We start from the raw sequence: 18,154 nt of genomic DNA on the forward strand, positions 1-18,154 counted from the left end.
AATAAAGATAGGTGCGAAGCGGCATGGCAGCGCCAATTCTAGGATTTGGGATCACGCAGCAACCACATGCTCCAGAACCCTAGTATGTATGGATGCTGCCATCATGGCGGCCTCCGATCCATATGGGGGCCGCCGTGATGACACCACCTCTGTGCAGCATCCAGACATCACTGACAGGAAGCTCCTTCCTGTTTGCAACGCCACAAAAAAGAAGCCACTCTAGGCAGCTTCTTATTGGCGGTGTGTCTGTGCTGCAGCGTGTGGATGCTGCAGCACAGATGCGGGGCAAAAACTGGCAGCACTGTATGGCCCCATAGTGAATTTCTGCCCCACCAACTTGGAGGCCACCAGCCACCATGATTGTTTCAGATGGTTTTCCAACCATTCCCAGTAGGTTTTTAAGAGCTGTTAAGGTACTGCATGGGAAAAGAGGAAATTAGCAACAATCATTTCCTCCCTCATGAATAGAACTCTCATCTTTGAAATGTTGATGGACTCTTATTCGCACCAGCTGACAGCAAGCATGGACAAGGGTTAGGGAAGTGTAGTGCAATAACATCTAGAAGGCTATAGGCTTCCTATTCCTGTTGGTTAGCTGCAATAGCAGAAGCAGTGGTATGTAATTTTGTTGTTGTTGTTCCTAGATTTTTCTCAGTAAATGAAGGGGAATTTGACAAGTCAAATAAATATTGGCTTCTGTGTCGACAGTTTTCCAGGGAAGAAAAGCCCCCCTTCCCTTTAAGCATAGATGCTCAAGAAATGGCTGCGTCTCCATCCCACCCACCCACCCTCCCCTTCCCTTCCCTCCCCTCCCCACCCCTTCCCTTCCCACCCTTGCCCTCTCCATTTGGTCATGGTACAGTCAATCATTCTCTGACTTCTGTAAAAGAGGTGCTTTTGTTTCCACAGATTTGTTATTTTGCCAGCTATCCCATATGCTTATATTCAGATCTGTCCCGTGGAATTTGGACTTGGTTTGCTGTCATTTTGAGGTGGAGATGGTAAACACCAAGAGTTATCACAATCACCAGTCCCAAGATCAATCCCAGCACAAGAGGAAGGGTTTCTTCTAATTGTTCTTGTTCATCAACTGTACATTTATGTTCTGCAATATATAAAAGGGAAGGAGGAGAATTATTTTGCAAATAGGTAAACACAAAACTTTTCTAAAAATGCTGGGGGGGGGGGTATCCTTCAAAGAATGATACACATGCTCAACCACCACCAATACTCCAGTTATTATCACAACTGTCCTGTGAGATAGGCTTGCTTGAATTAGAATGATTGGACCATGTTTAGCCTATGGGCTCCCTGTCTATATGAATATTTGAACTAGAGACTGACTAGTTTAAGCCCAATGCACAATCCATTACACTGGTGACAGAGAAATTATGACCCCACATCACCACCATCACATCCCTAAGAGTTGTTAGACTGCAGTTCTAAGCATCTCACTATCCCATTGGCAAATCTAGCTAATGGTAGCTGTTGTCCTAGTATATCTGGAGGGCCAAACATTCTTTGCTCCTGCACTATTGCCAGAGTAAAAAACCAAAAAAAAAAAAAAAAAAAGGAAAACCTGAATGTAATCTGGCATTTCTGTATATATGGAAGCTCTTGAAATGAAACAGGGAGGATATGGGAGAGAATACGGAAGAGAACAAAAGCACACTCTGAACCCAGTCTTCAAAACAGATGCAGTCTAACACCATGGATAGCCCCTTCAAAGTCTGGACAAAACCTGGAGCAGATTCACTGCCCCACTGACACAGGAGCCGCTAGTCAGCACTGACTCCAGGAACAATCAAGGTCAGTTGTTTGAGGGAAAAGGTTAAGGTAGACAGTTCAACCAAACATCTTATGTGACACAAACCCCACTATTGCTTGGCTTGGCCAAATGGAAAGAAGGAATGGCAATCTTTCCTGTTCCTCCTTCAGCAAAGAGATTATAAACTTTTTTTTTTCACTTACAGTCAGAAACAAAGAGAAACATCAAGTAGTCTACTGAACAAGAACCACATTTGTTTAATCTAAGCAAAAGCCTTTATCATGGAAATGAACATACACGAAAAGTTAACTGGGGTTTCTGGCAGGGACTGGCCTGAGATCTGTTTGAGGTAACTCCTACCTGAAATTTATATTCACACTTCCTCTTAGACCAAACTCATGTTCATGCAGAAGGTGGCCTTCTGAAGCCATCCCTTCCTTCTGTCCTACAGCTATCAGCAGATGAGTCAAATGAGCCCCAAAGGCCATCCACAATCTGCTCACAAGGCCCAAATGCCTGGATAACAAAGTCCAATCACCAAGATGTCCAAGAGTGCTCATCTACTCATCTCTTTTCACCAAACCCACACTTCTGCATCAAATGTAACTGAGTTAACTAGTCACTTTGACAATTCTAATTAACCTCAATAACTAAGGCCTTGTTCCCACTATGGTTTTAACTGAATTGTGATTTCATATGATTCAGTTTAAACCACCATGGTTCCCACTTAATTCGAATCGCTGAAGTGATTCGGAAAGGACCACCATGTTTTTTACCCATTTAATCCGTGTCAAAAAGACGCTGGTTAAATGGGGTATTTTTTGGGCTGAATCGATTTATTTAGAAATAAATTGATTCAGCCCAAGTAGGAACCAGGCGGATTTGAATCGGATTTGAATCCACCTTGGTTCCCACTGGCAGTGGCTTCTCTGGCCTCCCAGTCATACCTCCATGCCTGCTCCATCCTAAGTCCTCTGTCCTCCCGGCCTGCCTCTCTCCTTCTGCCCCAGCCTCTCCTCTGCCCCCAGCCTACTGGTATGGCCAGGAGGATGGAGGGAGGCTTGGCAGGGAAGCTGCGGCTGTCACTTCCTGCACCGATTCTTGAAACTGGTGCAAAGTGGAAACCACTCTGTTTGCTGAACCGGTTTCAGAAATCGGTTCAGGAATCGAATCAAGAGGTAAGTGGGAACTGGGCCTATGTCTTCTTACCTAAATATGCAGAAAGGGGGTGGGCAATTCACCAGCTACGCCAATTGACTGGTGAGCAAAAACATCTATTTGACTGCACAATGAGTGTGCAGCCAGTGAGTGGGAAGCTGCAAAAAGAGGAAGGAGGACTTCCAAGAAATAGTGTGATTGTATGTAGGCTACATGTCACCCTGCCATTAGGATACATGAGAACCCAATCTTATGCAGCAGATCATTTTTCAAGAGCTTCCATTCAATAGTCAGTCAATCAGTCTGCCAACCAGGCAATGCAAGGGTAGGTTCAGTCTTCAGACTAAGCCAAAGAACTGAGCCAACTAATTTCCAGTGTAGTATTCTTTTCAAGAGCTACACATAGGAACTTAGAAGGAGTTCACCCACATGGGGATCTGTATTGTGGTTTAGTCTTATCTTGACTCTGCCAGTCACTTCAAGACAAGGAAGATTTAAAATGACAACATAAACAACAACAAGGTACTTCTATTGTGGCTATGCACTTCTCAAAGGGCAAATTAAACTGACCAATCAAGACCAGGATTAATTCTTGCAGGTAGCTATTTAAAACCAGATGAATCATGGGGGAAATAAAGGAGAAGAGTTGGCCCATAATATTTAGTAGGGATTTTACAGTTTAGAGTCATTTTATCAGTTCTGGGCAAATCTAATTATGTTCTTTGCTTGGAATCATTGGATAAGAGGAAGGAGTAATGCGTCATAAAGATGAATTCCTCCATGTTGTGCCACAAATTGTTTGTACCAAAGGAAAAGTAAAATAGTTATTATATAGGGAAGACAATGAGCTACAGAAACTGGGAAACATTTTCCGTCCAAATGTTTCTGAAAGAGAACCAAAGAAGGTGAAACAGAGAGAGAGGGTGTTGGACAAGGCCTGCTGACGTTGTACCCTTTTTGGTTCAGATTTGTAATATTTTGCAGGAACTATGATTAATTATTACTGCTAAGCTCTTGCATTCTCTACTGTCTGTTACAAAGCCCCTTGCAAGAGGGGAGACATTTCTGGTTGGTTTTTAAATACTTGGACAGGTATCTAGAGGAGGCTTTTCCCTGGCCAAAAAAAATGTCTGTTCAGTCAAGCCAGGGTGCCCAGTCCCCCCACCCCACTCCATTCCTTTTGCATACTGGGCAGGATTGGGGGAAATTCATAGACATCTGATGCCCTTGAATGTCATGGAGAGAAATTTCTCATGAAGAGAAATGCTCAATTACAGTTGGCCAGCGTAAGAGAGGGAACACTTCTGAATCTGGTAAATAACTTAGAACCAGAGATGTAAATCTCCATATTCCTTATCTTTGCAATTGATAATAAATAATTTTCTCACTATTCTCCCCACAGAACAAACATATGAAAAAAAATTGCACAGTCTTCAAACATTATTAGGTTTTTGGGGTGTCTTTCAGAGAAAAGTTTTGCACTGGAATAAAAATGATTTCCCTGTGTAGAAAGCACATATTTCTATGAAATATTCACTGTTCCCTGGACAGAAAACATGTTTCCTGAGCAAAAGAAAAGCTGCAGGTATCTTTGCACAAAGGACACCCAACAGGATTTCTCAAGCATCGAAAAACCCTGACTTGATAGGGAAAGTGATTTTTAAAAATATACACAAGTATTCTTTCCATACCTACTTGCAATATTGTGCCTTTCTCTTTAATTTGGTGGACTGTCAAAAATTTCCAACCCCCAAAGTCTTCCTGGCAACATTTTTACTCAGGAACATTTCAAGAGTTCAATACTGGCGTTCAGTTCCACTTCTGGGGGGATGAAGAAAGAGCAGGGGAGGATTTATTTCCATCTCCTCCCCTATTCACTCCAACTGTGCCATGTGTGTGTGTGCACGCGTGCACATGCACATGCGTGCATGTGCATACACATGTGCATATGCACACACACACACACATGCGCATTGCTTTTATTCTCTAGAATCCACATTTAGGATACATGTGCAATTAAATCTTAACTCTGCAAAAGCAATTATTGCAATTCACTGTCCACAGAGAATGTTTCAGCATAAATAACTACCTGGAAAGCAGTTATTTCCTCCTGTTCCTTTTCCTTTTGCCTTTCATCCTCCACCACCAAGTACAACTAATGTGTAGCTAAAAGTATCAGTAGTACCAAGATCCACCATTATTCACCATTTCAACATACATATAATTTCAGTTGTGTGAAAGGGCTATAGAGTGAACCATATTTTGGCCACAACCATGTGTGGGCCAGTGCATCATGCAGCTATGGACGCTTACACACACATGCCCATTTTGTGACTTATGAAGCTGCTGGAGACTGCAATGCACCAGTCCCAAAATCCATGTTAGAAATCCAGCAAGTTAAACAACGCAGGCAGGCAAAAATGGAATGTGCACCCATAAACATGAATGGAACAGAAATAATCTGCTTCTCCTGGGCTGGAGGGAAGGTATTTTCTTGCTTTGTCTGCTACTGTGGGCCTTTCTTTAAAGGCTGGGTTCTGTTCTTTACCCACCTCGGTTTTTGTTTTGTTTATTTTTTTAAGGGATATAGATACAGCCTTTCTCCCAACATGGGATTCATTTTCTACCAAAGCCATTTGCTTTCCTGGTCAGAAGTTCCTGCTAGATGGTATTCAGACATTTTCCAAAGACCCCTACCTTCACTGAAGACAAAATCAGAGCTGATGTCAAAGGGCTGGATGCGGACCTCTGACAGCAAGAGAAGTACTGATTTTTGATGCTCACTGGAGGGCAAAGTGATGGTCTGCTGAGCTTGGCATTCATAAGACTTCCCAGCTGGGGTAACCAAAGCTGAAAGATGTCGTGTAGTGACCGTGTGCTTCCCAGCTGCCAAAAGGACAGAAACATCAATGAATGAGTATCACTGAGTACTATTTTTTTACATGTCAGAGTATTTTTCCGTATATTGGAGGAGGAAACCATTCTTATACACACCTAATCAGATGTAAACCCCACAGAGTACAATAGGACTCACTCTCTCGACAGGGTGTCTAAGAATGCACCTTTAATGAATCAACCACCCCTTATTTTACTGAGAAGATACTAAAGGTATTATGTGAGCACTGCAGAGCGCAATCAGCATCAATGCACCAATCCTGATGCTACTGCAGTCAGAAAGAGAGAGAGATGACACCCACAGCCTCTTCCCACACTAGATTTGATGTACTTCCATGCTTGGAATGCAGTCACTATTGCTAATGGAATGACTGGTGGCCTCTGTTGTCACTGAAGTAGTGAATCTGTTCTGGGTTTTAGTCCAGACTTTAAAAGCACTATCCAAGGCATCAGACCATATCTCCAAATCATTTCAGCACCTTGGATAGTTTCTTTAAAGATTAAGCTAAAAAGATACCAAATTTGCCACCCCAGTGACAATCGCATTGAACAAGTAAATAGTAGGGACAAAAAGATGGCATTGAACAAGTAAATAGTAGGGACAAAAGGACCTAGATATTATTTTCTGGACACCTTAATCCCTTCTCAGGGATATGAGGTGAATGTTGAATACAGAAGAAGAAAAATCAAATAGAAAAGTCTCACTATTATTAAACGCTGGGCAGAGGTTGTCATAAATCAGGGAGGGGCAGCATAAGGCTGTCCAGCAATTTTTACACTACAGCTCCCATCATCTCAAGCCAGAATAGCCAATGGTGAAAGATTGTGGGAGCTGTATTCCAACAGCATCCGGGGGGGGGGGGGGGGGAGGGGGGTGTTATATGTTTCACATAAGAACCTTGCCCCCTGACCCCCAATATTGTGGTTCTTCACCAATAGGAGGTTTGATGGGGATGGTGGAATACCAAGGGGATTATGCATGCAAAAGAAAAGGGGCAGGTGGGATATTGGGACATGACATCCATGGAAGGGTTGGATCAATTCGTAATGTTTGTAATGTTGCCTTTGTACAACAATCAAAGAGAAATATAGAAGTCAAATCAAGTATTTAACTATTATCTTTAGTCAAACTGGACTGTAGCCAAAACTTTATTGTGAAGCTGAAGGCTTTCATGGCCAGCACCCATAGTATTTGTGGCTTTTTCAGGCTATGTGGCCATGTTCTAGGAATGTTTATTCCTGACGTTCCACCAGCATCTATGGCCGGCATCTTCAGAGACCCAAAGCATTCTCTGAAGATGCCATCCAGAGATGCTGGCGAAACGTCTGGAATAAACTCTTCTAGAACATGGCCTCATAGCTAGAAAAAATCCACAAAAAACAAAACTTTATTGCTGACCGCATCAATTTAACAGCCATAACAGCCATTCTGTGTCCAGAGGAATTCTGGACACAGAAGCTCATATATTGATGAGATTTGTGTATGGTCAGAAATGCAATCCCTGTTTTTACCATTATTTTATAGCATAACGGTGCTATTGTGGATGTTCACAGCATGCACATCTCTGTGTATAATTAGTATGTGTCTGAATTCCCACTGGGGTTCTACAGCGCTGTTCAGAGTTCAAAAACTAATGTATTATTATTATGGCAATTGTGATTATCATGCAAAAAAAAAACAAAACCCTAACAACAGAAATGCAGCAACTCCAATACAGAGTGCCAGCAATGCCTTCCTCTCTGTGTTCACCTCTCTTAAAGGAGAGATGTGACATTTTTAGTTTTTCCTCCTAGTAAATTATACAAAATGTTCTTGCCAGTTATTCCATGCTGCTCGAGGATCATTATATTTGTCTCCTACTTGGGGTTGCCAGGTGAAATAAAGGATAGGGCTCCTTTGTCTTTAAAGATAGTTTAAAAGAAGGAATTTCAGGAAATACTGCAGCATTTTAGCCTCAAATGCACTCAGTGGTGTAGCTAAAAGGGGGAGGGGGGGGAATGACAGCATTTCTCTCCAATAGGAATTCTTCCCCCTACAATGTGTCCCCCCCCCCCTTTACTTTAAAAAAAATACTAGCACTGCGGTAACATAAAACTTCACTTGAGCGTGTAGAAATACAGTTTATGCATCCAAAGAAAGGGGGAGACAAAGTCACCAAGGGAATGCAAGCACAGCAAATGTAAGAGTGAATGATTTCCATTGTCTCACTCTCAGCTGTGGCAGAAATTTGGAGACAGGAGGACAATTTCATGGCGGGGGAGAAAGAATTAACATTTGGTGAGGCAAAGCCCTCATCCTTCTCCCTGCCCCACAAGTACATCTTTGGACACACTTTGTAACGTAGGTTAGGCTGAAAATGAGACTCAAGGCTATTCCATAAATGCTGCGGCTGAAGCACTGTCTAAATCCAGGATTCCCACCAAAAAAGCCAACATTTTAGCCAGTGGCCATGCGACAGGGAAGCCCCCATCGCAAAATACAGCAAAGGCATCTTATAAATCAATATTTGGGGTTGAACACGGTACTGGATGAAACCTATTAAGTTCTGTACAAGTCTTTAATTTAAGAATAATGTTCTCAAAATCTGCACACATGATACTTAATGGTAGTAGTAGCAGTGAGAACAGCAGCAACAATAAAACACCTCTACAGATGTGAAGTCGAAGGCTTTCATGGCCGGCATCCATAGTTTTTTGTGGGTTTTTCGGGCTATGTGGCCATGTTCCAGAAGAGTTTATTCCTGACGTTCTGCCAGCGTCGGTTGCTGGCATCTTCAGAGAATGCTGGCACAGAAGAGAGTGAGGTATATTGCCAGATGCTGGCGAAACGTCAGGAATAAACTCTTCTAGAAGATGGTCACATAGCCTGAAAACCCCACAAAAAACTACCTCTGCAAATGTTGTTTTGCAGAGAATAGGAATGGGATCTTAATAAGCAGCTGTGAAAATTCAGAAAGAAAGAAAAGGCACTTCGCTGCTTATCATTCTTTCCCACTGGCTAAATTGGCCAGGCTGCTGGGAATTGCAGTTTAACAATATTGGGAGAAGTGTTTGATTCCTACCCCTGGTTTAAGCCTTTGCTAACCTAATGCCCTTGAAATGCAATGGATTACAATGCCCATCATGCCTAGCCAGTTTGGCAATTTGTGTTGCAGAAGGCTGGCTAAGGAATGACCCACTCAAAGATTTTCTCTGGGCTGGATGCAAAGGATTGCATTCTTATAATTCCCATTGGACCTAATGCCAGTTTGGTTCAGGCACAAGACTGAATGGAAAGTCTTTGACTTAACAAGTGAAGATGTTCTCAAAATCTGCACGTATGATGCTTAATAGCAGTAGTAGCAGGGAGAGCAGCAGTAGCAGCAGCAGCAGACTAATGGGTAGTAGTCATTGTGCAACTGCCATGGCTAAGCTATGATTCCACATACAGGGACAACAAATCCCATTGAGATGAAATCATAGTCTTTCAAATCATTCTTAAACATCATAATTTAATTTTCCTACATTCATTTTAATACAAAAGTAACTTTTCCTAATGCCTTATACAGAGATAGTTGAAATTCAGGCTCAAAGCTTCCAAATGTTAGCAACCACAGAAAATGGTCAGAAATCCTTTTTAAATACTAAAAAATGTAAAGACTTTGTACGACTAACTTATGTATGCCTCAGTTCAATCACACACACACACACACAATAACCGACAGCCTCCAAACATCCTGCACTGCAGATATATATTGTAACAAACAGAGACACCAAGAAAATATACATCTAGACTGGGATGATGGTGAGGCAGGCAAGAGAATGAAACAAACATTTTTGTTCTTGTTTCAAGTAATGGCAGCTGCTCCATCAAAGTAAAACCATTGCCATCCTCCATCATCATTTTTAGTATCATCGTCATCTTCATTTTAGAGTGTTTGGACCATGATAAGAATGTTGAGTGTCTTTTTCATAAAGGAAAAATTAAGATTCCAGCATTGCAATTAAAAAAAATAATAATAACAACATCACAGTATCAGCCTCAAAATGCATTTCCCAAAAAATTTGTTAGCCCTATTTGAAAGGGCAAAATGGTCACATAAGATTTAGGATCCCAAATCTCTGCATTCAAACAAAGCATTTTGCAACCCTGGTGTACTGCCTCCGAGAATTTGGAAACTGAAAGTGGAGTTAAATAATATGGAGTTGAATAATAATGCATATTTACCAATGGGGAGCAGTTTTAATTTCTGGGACTGACAGCATCCTATACTAACCCTGTACATGTCAGTGTTTTTAAATGCTATTTTAGTCTTAGAAATGTCGCTCTAGTAAGTGAACAGAATCAAATAGCAAATGTGAAAGGGAAATAAATTTCCTTCAGACAAGAAGTCAGTACTTTTGGCCATTTGCTATTTTGCACATCCTTTTAATACTGCAGGAAGGCCACTTTCTTGTGGTTTCATTTCATTTTTCAATGGAAAGGCTTCAGACACAGCGTTGGCCCTGAACAGGTTCCCCTAATCTCAAACATGTTTCCTTAGCATTCAAAGATACAGCCATATGTATGTAGAGAGATCTTGTAGCACCTTTGAGACTCACTGGAACAAAGAAATTGGCAGCAGGAGCTTTTATAGACTAAAATCTAATGTATCTGAGGAAGTAGACTGAAGCCTAGGAAAACTCTTGCTGCCAATATCTTTCTTTCAGTGAGTCTCAAAGGTGCTCCAAGATCTCTCTGCATAATGTTTCCTTAGGAGTAAGTCCTGCTGAGTCCAACTGCCACTTGCTCTTTGGAAAGCTGACAAGATTTGAGGCTTTTCTTTTTTACAGGAAATATTGGGAAGGAGGTTTTGCCCTTTCTTTTTGAAGGTTTCCAAGTGACCCCTGGGGAAAAATGGTTTGAAAATCCCAAAGGCTTTTTAAAAAAAGCTTGCCCCTCTTAGCCCTTGGAGAAGAGCTGAAGGAGGCCGGATTATGGCACGGAAAGGGCAGAGAGAGAGAGAGAGAAAAGCCAAATCCAGGAGGCGACTTTGCCGCAGTCTGGCAAAACGGAAGGAAATGCCTTCTATAAATCTTCCTAAACGGGGCAAAAGGTGGATAGAGACCAAGAGGGATCCCAGAGGGAAGGATCAAGTCTGGGAAGAAGGTTTTTGGAGGATGGAAAGCAATCGGGGAAGGAGAAGAAGCAAAGTCGGGTTTAGCCGCAGTGCGCATTTAGCGGATGGAGGAATATGAGCAGGCCTAGGAAGCTGGGTTTAATGGTTTGAGCCTTAGGCTAGGACTCTGGAGACCAGGGTTTGACTCCCCACTTGGCCATGGAAACCAACTGGGGAATCACACTCTCTCGGCCTGAAGGGTAAAAAGGCAATGGCAAGCCCCCTCTGAGCAAACCTGGCCAAGAAGACCCTGTGATGCCTTCAAAAGAGTTCCCAAATACATGGTTAAAAATTCGATGACGGATAAAACAACATCTCACACAGATCATCCATATCAGCAGACTTGTCATGTTACCTAAAAACCTTCTCACACTTTGTCAACAGAGAAAGTTTACACAGCCAACTATAAGCTCATATAGTGATGAATGAGAGAGGTAGCATAGTGTAATGGTTAGAGGATTGCCTCAAAAAAACACAATCCATCCCACTACAAATGCACTTGAATCCTGTGACTCAACCCTAACAGAAAGCAAGAAACAGGTTTTAAGAAAATTAGAGTCTACCATAAGTCGGGAACCAGGCACACAGTAACCATAAGAAGAAGGGGAAGGAGGCAGGTTCGCCTTGGAGGTTGTCGTTGCAAGGGTAGACCCAGGCAAGGCTTTGGGGAGGAACCCCGATCTTCCCCTTCTCTTCATCCAACAAGCATCCATAGGGAGCAGAGTTCCTCCTTTCCCAGGACGTGTCCTACAATTCAGCCTCCTGCTCAGGAGGAAGGTCAAAAGGGAGCAGGACCAAAAAAAAGCCTGCATTTATTGACATTCCTATTAGGAGTGTGTGGAGCTTTGCCCTCCCTTTTTCTGGGATGTCCTCCATGTTGCGGTGCCTCCCCCCCCCCCATTCCAAACTACAGATCCCAACAGGCAAAGGGCATGCCTAAGGGCCCACTTACGGTTGACGGCGGCCTTGAAGTAAGTGCGCTCGGAGGAGTCGTAGGCGAACTGGACCTTGTTCATCTTCCACCAGGACTCCGGGCCTTTGCTGGTGTTGCGACTCTCCTGCAAATCCGGGAAAAGGGGCCAAGAAAAAGACCAAAATGTTGGATCTGGGCAAGGGAGCCTCCCTTTGCCCTCCCTCCCTTTGGCCAAGAGAGAACCAGGGCTCTAGGCTTGCATCCGCACTGCAGAAACTGCACCCAGTTTGAACCCGCTGTAACTGCCATGGCTCAGTGCTATGCCTTGCTGGGGTTTGGACTTTTATGACCTACTTGGCTTTCTAAAGTCCTGGAGCCACAAGAAACAACCATGCCCCGAGTCTCGTTGGGGATTCAAGTTTCCTAAGGCTCCAGTCTTTGATAAGGAAACCAAAAATAATTAAATATCAGAAAATATCAAAGCCAAACCTCTTTAAGGTCTCCAGCTTTTGAATCAGCAGGGCAGCAGAAACGTGTCCATACTGGAGAAATAACCCGGGTTGGCATCGCTTTTAACTGCCCTCTGTGCCCCACAACAAACTCCAGCTCCCAGAATTCCATCGCCTTGAGCCAGAAAGGAGTTCAAGCGGTTCCAAACCGGGTTATTTCTCCAGTGTGGACGCAGCCTTTTTTTGTCTACCAATGTTCCCTAAGGACTGAGGCTGACTCCAAGGCAACACAAATAGCTTTGTGTGAAAACTTCCTAAAGAATCACACAATAATAATAATAATTATTATTATTATTATTATTATTATTATTATTATTTATATCCCGCCTCTCCAATTGGATGGAGGTGGCTTACAACATTAAAACAGCATCTAAAATACATTAAAAATACAATAGATTCAGCAGGACCAAATGGGATGTTTTAAAGAGGGAAGACAAAGAGGAGTTTGCATGCAAGGAAAAACCTATCTATCTGTCTGAGGAGGAGGAGAGAGAAGGCAGTGGTTTTCCAACCACCCCATAGCACTGAGCCATGAAACTGACAGGGAACCCAGAAAGAAAAGAGACTTTGTGGCCAAAGATCCCATTGCCAAGATCTTGCTCATCTTCCCAAGTTTTTTTCCTCCCCCTTCCTTTCCTTTTCAGAATTTGTTCATATATTCATTTCTGCACTAAGCCCTTCCTTCCTTCCTTCCTTCCTTCCTTCCTTCCTTCCTTCCTTCCTTCCTGGCTTTACCTTGAGGAAGAAGAGCCGGAGGGTGTAGGCCTTCTCCATCCAGGAGAGCTGGAGCTCCGACTCGTTGGCGCCGCACTTGCCTCGCTCTTCGGCCCCCCGAGAAAGAGGGATGGAGGCCTGCTCCGCGATCGTCTGCAGGAAAGAAAGGCCCACAGGCTCAGGCAGGCCCACCGGGAAAGCATGCAGTCCCCTATCACCCTACATTGTTATTATTTTTCTACTAAGATGATAGATAGATAGATAGATAGATAGATAGATGATAGATAGATAGATAGATAGATAGATAGATAGATAGATAGATAGATAGATAGATATCTCCCCCATATCTCCCCCGTCTCATTATCTAGCTAGCTAGCTAGCTAGCTATCTCCATGTATCTATAGATAGATATCTCCATCTCTATTTCTGTATGTGTATACTTTCCCAATGGGCATGAATGCTTGTGTGTGTGTGTGTGTGTGTGTACATATATACACAAACACACACACACAACCATATACATATACACATACACACACATAGCCTTGAGCATGTGGGCCTTGAATATATATATATATATATATATATATATATATATATAGACCTGGGGGAGATATATATCTGTCTATCTATCATCTATCTATCTATCTATCTATCTATCTATCTATCTATCTATCTATCTATCCTCCATATATCTCTATCTCTATCTCTATCTCTATCTCTATCTCTATCTCTATCTCTATCTCTATCTCTATCTCTATCTCTATCTCTATCTCTATGCTTTCCCAAGGGGCATAAATGCTTTTCCAAGGGGCAGGAGGGGAAAATGCGGCGATACATGTGTGTGTATGCAAACACATGCACACACACATACCCCAACGCATTTGAAACAGAGGCTGGATGGCCATCTGTCGGGGATGCTTTGACTGAGATTTCCTGCATGGCAGGGGGTTGGACTGGATGGTCTTTTCCAACTCTATCATTCTATGAGTCTATGATTCTATGATTCTATGATTTTATCGTGGCGCCCATTGGGAAAGAATTCAATCCCCTATAATCCTTCATTATTATTTTTTCTACAACATGATACACAGACAGACAGACTCAATAATAATGAAGGCTTATAGGAGATTGAATGCTTTCCCAAAGGGCACGAGGGGGAAATGTGGTGGTGTCCCCCATGCCCCCCCCCACAAATGCTTCCTCGTGTGAACCCATGCAGGGAAGACACGTGTAGCAGGACCAGGGTCTTTCCCTTTTGCTTCTGTGAGGAAGAAATGGAGGGGACTTTGCAGCACCGCTCTTTCTTAGAGCAGAGGGACCAGGTGTCCTCATTGTCAAGGAGGACAAGGCAATATCCTCCAGTAATGGAGGATATTGCCTAACAAAAGCTAAAACAGAAACTGAAAGGTATGCTTCTCAGTTATGCTCCAAATGGAAGACATTTGGGGATTCCTCTTGGGCAGAAGGTTGAAATGGAGGACATGTCTTAGAAAAAGAGGACCTGTAGTCACCCTTAGAGCCTCCCACCGCCATACAACAGGCCCAGGAGATGGCGATGAGTACCTATGTACTCACACCCTCACTCTACATAGGTACAATGTACTCATATATAGGTACATAGGGAGGGAAGTCAACTTCGGAGTGCTTTTGTTGTGGTTTATCTGCCTCCAAATCCTTTCCGACTTCTGGCAACTCTAATGAAAGGACACTACAATGGGGTTTTCTTGGCAAGATTTCTTCAGAGGAGGTTTGCCATGACCCTTTCCCCTGAGGCTGAGAGAGTGTGACTAGCCCAAGAGGGCACCCAGTGGGTTTCTATGACCGAGTAACAAAGATATGGATTGTGGTCTGGAAAACAACAGCTAGTAGTGATGCTGGTGGTAACAGGTGTGTGTGTGTTCGTATAATGCGGAGAGGCTTAGGTCCAAAACACATTGCATAAATAACCCAGTTTGAGACCGCTTTAAGTGCCCTGGGTCAGTGCTAGGGAATCCTGGGAACTGTAGTGGCATCAGAGCTCTCTCTGACAGACTCTCACAAAACTACAGAATTCCCTAGCAATGAACCAGGGCAGGTAAAGCGGTCTCAAACTGGATTATTCCCGCAGTGTGTGCTTTGGACCTTAGAACAACTCCGTTCTCACTCCATTCCCTAACTAGTTGGTGTGGGTCCTTTGCTTGCTCTTAATTCCCCTTGATTCGTGCGAGGGGACTCCGAACCAAAGAAGTGTCACACTGCCTTAACAACATACAAGAACTAAGTAAGGAGGAACCTGGTCTGGGTTTTATTTACACGCAGGAGCCTCGATTGGAAACAAGTAGCCTGTTTCCAGAAATATTGAAACCCCAGGCTTTTAGGAGGAGCTGAACAGAGGATGGGAGGAGAAGAGAAGAGAAGAGAAGAGAAGAGAAGAGAAGAGAAGAGAAGAGAAGAGAAGAGAAGAGAAGAGAAGGGGCTCTTACATCCACAAAGTTGCTGGCCGACACATCGTAAGGGACGATCAGCTTGGCAGCAAATTCCGCCATGAGGCAAGTCGTGCCATTCTCACGAACAACAAAAATCGCCTTTTCAGGGTCCGGAGAGAGGCCCGAGAGGTTCTCCACTTCTTGCTCTGCCGCGCTGCCGGGAAGAAGTGCATCTGTTGGGAAGAGGAACAAAGAGGGAAGAAGACTTTCTCATATATATATATATATATATATATATGAATGAGACTTGATCTCAATCTGGTGATGGACACGTGTGTGTGTGTGTGTGTGTCTGTGTGTTTGTGTCTGTGTCTGTGTCTGTGTGTGCCTTCATGTCGCCTGTCTATGGCGACCCCCTGAATGTCACAGGGTTTTACATAGGGAAAGCCCTGTGACAAAATAAAGGTGATGTGGGCTGTATTGCCGGGAAAAGGCCATGGGAAAGCATCTCTGAGCATCCCTCGTCTAGGAAAGCTTCGTGAAATTCAAGGAATCGCCATAAACCGACAGGTGACATGAAGGCATACACACACAGAAAGAGAGAGAGATACACACATACACATACACACCCGTGTCCATCAGCAGGTCCTTCCATCGGGAAGAAGAGTCACTTCTGGTCCAGGTGAAGCAGAAACTCTCTTTTTCCAGCTCAGCTGAACCTTAATATATTTACACACACACACACACAAACACACACACACATTGTTTTGGACCAAAAGTGACTCTTCTGTCCGGACAGGGCTTGATCTCAGTCTGCTGATGGACACTTGAGTGTATGCCTTCATGGCGACCCCTTGAATTTCACGGGGCTTTCCTAGGCGAGGGATGCCCAGAGATGCTTTCCCGTGGCCGTTCCCGGCAATACAGCCCACAGCACCTTTATTTTTTTTCCCCCTTGGTGGTCCCCCATCCCATTACTAACCGGGCTTGACCCTGCTTGGCTTCCCAGATCTGAGGGGTTCTAGTGGCTTTGGGATTAAAAAATTAATAATAATGATCAAAGGAGTTAGGTTTGTGAAATGAAAGGGGTTAGGTCTGTAAAATCAAAGGGGTTATGTTTGTCCACACACACACACACACACAGCAAGCTCTATTGGCAAGTCAAAGGGGTTACTTTTATTCTCTCTCTCTCTCTCTCTCTCTCTCTCACACACACACACACACACACACACACACGGCAGTATCATTTGCTGCTTATCCTGTTTCCCAGAAGAGCTGTTACAACGGGTAATAACGGAGGAGAGACTTACTAGGAGAAAAAGTGGGGCTGGGTTGTTTTTGTGGAGAGGAAAGAAACCTGCCCTAGCTGCTGGTGGTTACTGTTATGGTTACTTTTAAAGTCGATGTCTACTTATGGAGACCCCCTCTGTTCCTCCGCTGAGGAGGCTGAGACAGTGTGACTTGCCCAAGACCACCCAGGGGAGTCGAACCCTACTCTCCGGGGTCCTTGCCCAAGGCTCAAACCACTACCCCACTCTGCCCCTCGCCCTGGCTGGCAGGGAGCCATTACTCACAGCAAAAAAAGAGCGGCAGAGCCCGGAGTCCCAGGCTGGCTAGCCTCATAGTCTGGTCCCTGCTGAGGTCCAAGGAAGAGTCCTGGAGGGATGGAGACAAAAGAGGGTGAGGGGTCTTCTTGGAAGCAGGGAGGCAGGAGACAGCTGTCCTTTCCTTCTCAGCAGCTGCGATCTCTTCCCAAGGTTTCCAATGGGGGAGCTGTCCAGGTGCTGAAATCTCAGTCCTTCTCCGGCGGCGGGAGCTGTCCGAGTGCTGAAAACGCTGCGCTGTCCAAGCTCCACTGTTCCTCCAAAGGGCTGCTTCCAACCAGCTCAATTCAAAGGGGGCTGAGCTCCAGAATCCGGGTTAAACCCGTCCCATAAGACCGGTATGATCCCGCCCCAGCCCCCCAAAAGCGCACACTGACACAGACAGAGGATCCTTGCTTTCCTGGAATGGAACAGTCTCTTTCTCCAAAAGCTTTCTTCTCTCGCTCATCCTGCCTCCAGAAGACAGCTCTTTGCTTTCCCTAACAAGTCTGTCTTGTGGTGGTTGCTGTTGTAGTTGTAGCTGTTGTTGCTGAGTCTTGCTGCTGCTGCTGCTGCTGCTACTGTTATTATTGTGTCTTGTGCTTGTTGTTGTTGCTGTTGTAAGTATCGCTTCTCAGCCTTTTGGCTAAGATCATGTGTAGTTGTTGCTGTTGTGTCTTGTTGTTGTTGTTGTTGTTGATGGTGATGTTTCTTGATGTAGTGTCTGACTTCAAGCAGTGTCTGACTTCAGGGTGACCCTAAAGCGAAAACTCTATCCATGGACAATGTTTGTTCAGAGGTGTGTGTGTGTGTGTGTGTGTGTGTGTGTGTGTGTGTGTGTGTGTGCCATGGCTGAGGGAGGCTGAGAGAGTGTGACTTGTCCAAGGCCCCCCAGTGGTTTGCATGGCCGAGCTGGAAATCAAACCCTGGTCTCCAGAGTCGTAGTCCAGTGCTCAAACCAGAGAGGAGTTGAAATGTTTGATCCTTGGGAGATGGAGGAGGGCAGCTGGATCCTTCCTTCCCCTCCCCCCCAGCAAACACTGAAAGTGCCTCTTCTCTTTGGCTGCG

General features: G+C 44.1%; 1 protein-coding gene across 1 annotated transcript; it reads right to left on the reverse strand.

The window, feature by feature from the left end:
- Nucleotides 1-834: 834 nt before the first annotated feature.
- Nucleotides 835-17,906, reverse strand: LAMP5 (lysosome associated membrane protein 5). Its single transcript, XM_089523228.1, has 6 exons — nucleotides 17,078-17,906; nucleotides 15,561-15,736; nucleotides 13,117-13,248; nucleotides 11,912-12,017; nucleotides 5,624-5,812; nucleotides 835-1,105 (listed from the first exon to the last, which is right to left on the reverse strand). Exons 1-6 carry the CDS (start codon nucleotides 17,124-17,126, stop codon nucleotides 927-929), a joined length of 831 nt encoding a protein of 276 aa, XP_089379354.1. The 5' UTR covers nucleotides 17,127-17,906; the 3' UTR covers nucleotides 835-926.
- Between the last annotated feature and the right edge of the window lie 248 nt (nucleotides 17,907-18,154).

Source organism: Sceloporus occidentalis, unplaced genomic scaffold (assembly GCF_023333645.1).
Source record: "Sceloporus occidentalis isolate IW3139 unplaced genomic scaffold, rSceOcc1.0.p SCAF_4, whole genome shotgun sequence".
NCBI lineage: Eukaryota > Metazoa > Chordata > Lepidosauria > Squamata > Phrynosomatidae > Sceloporus > Sceloporus occidentalis.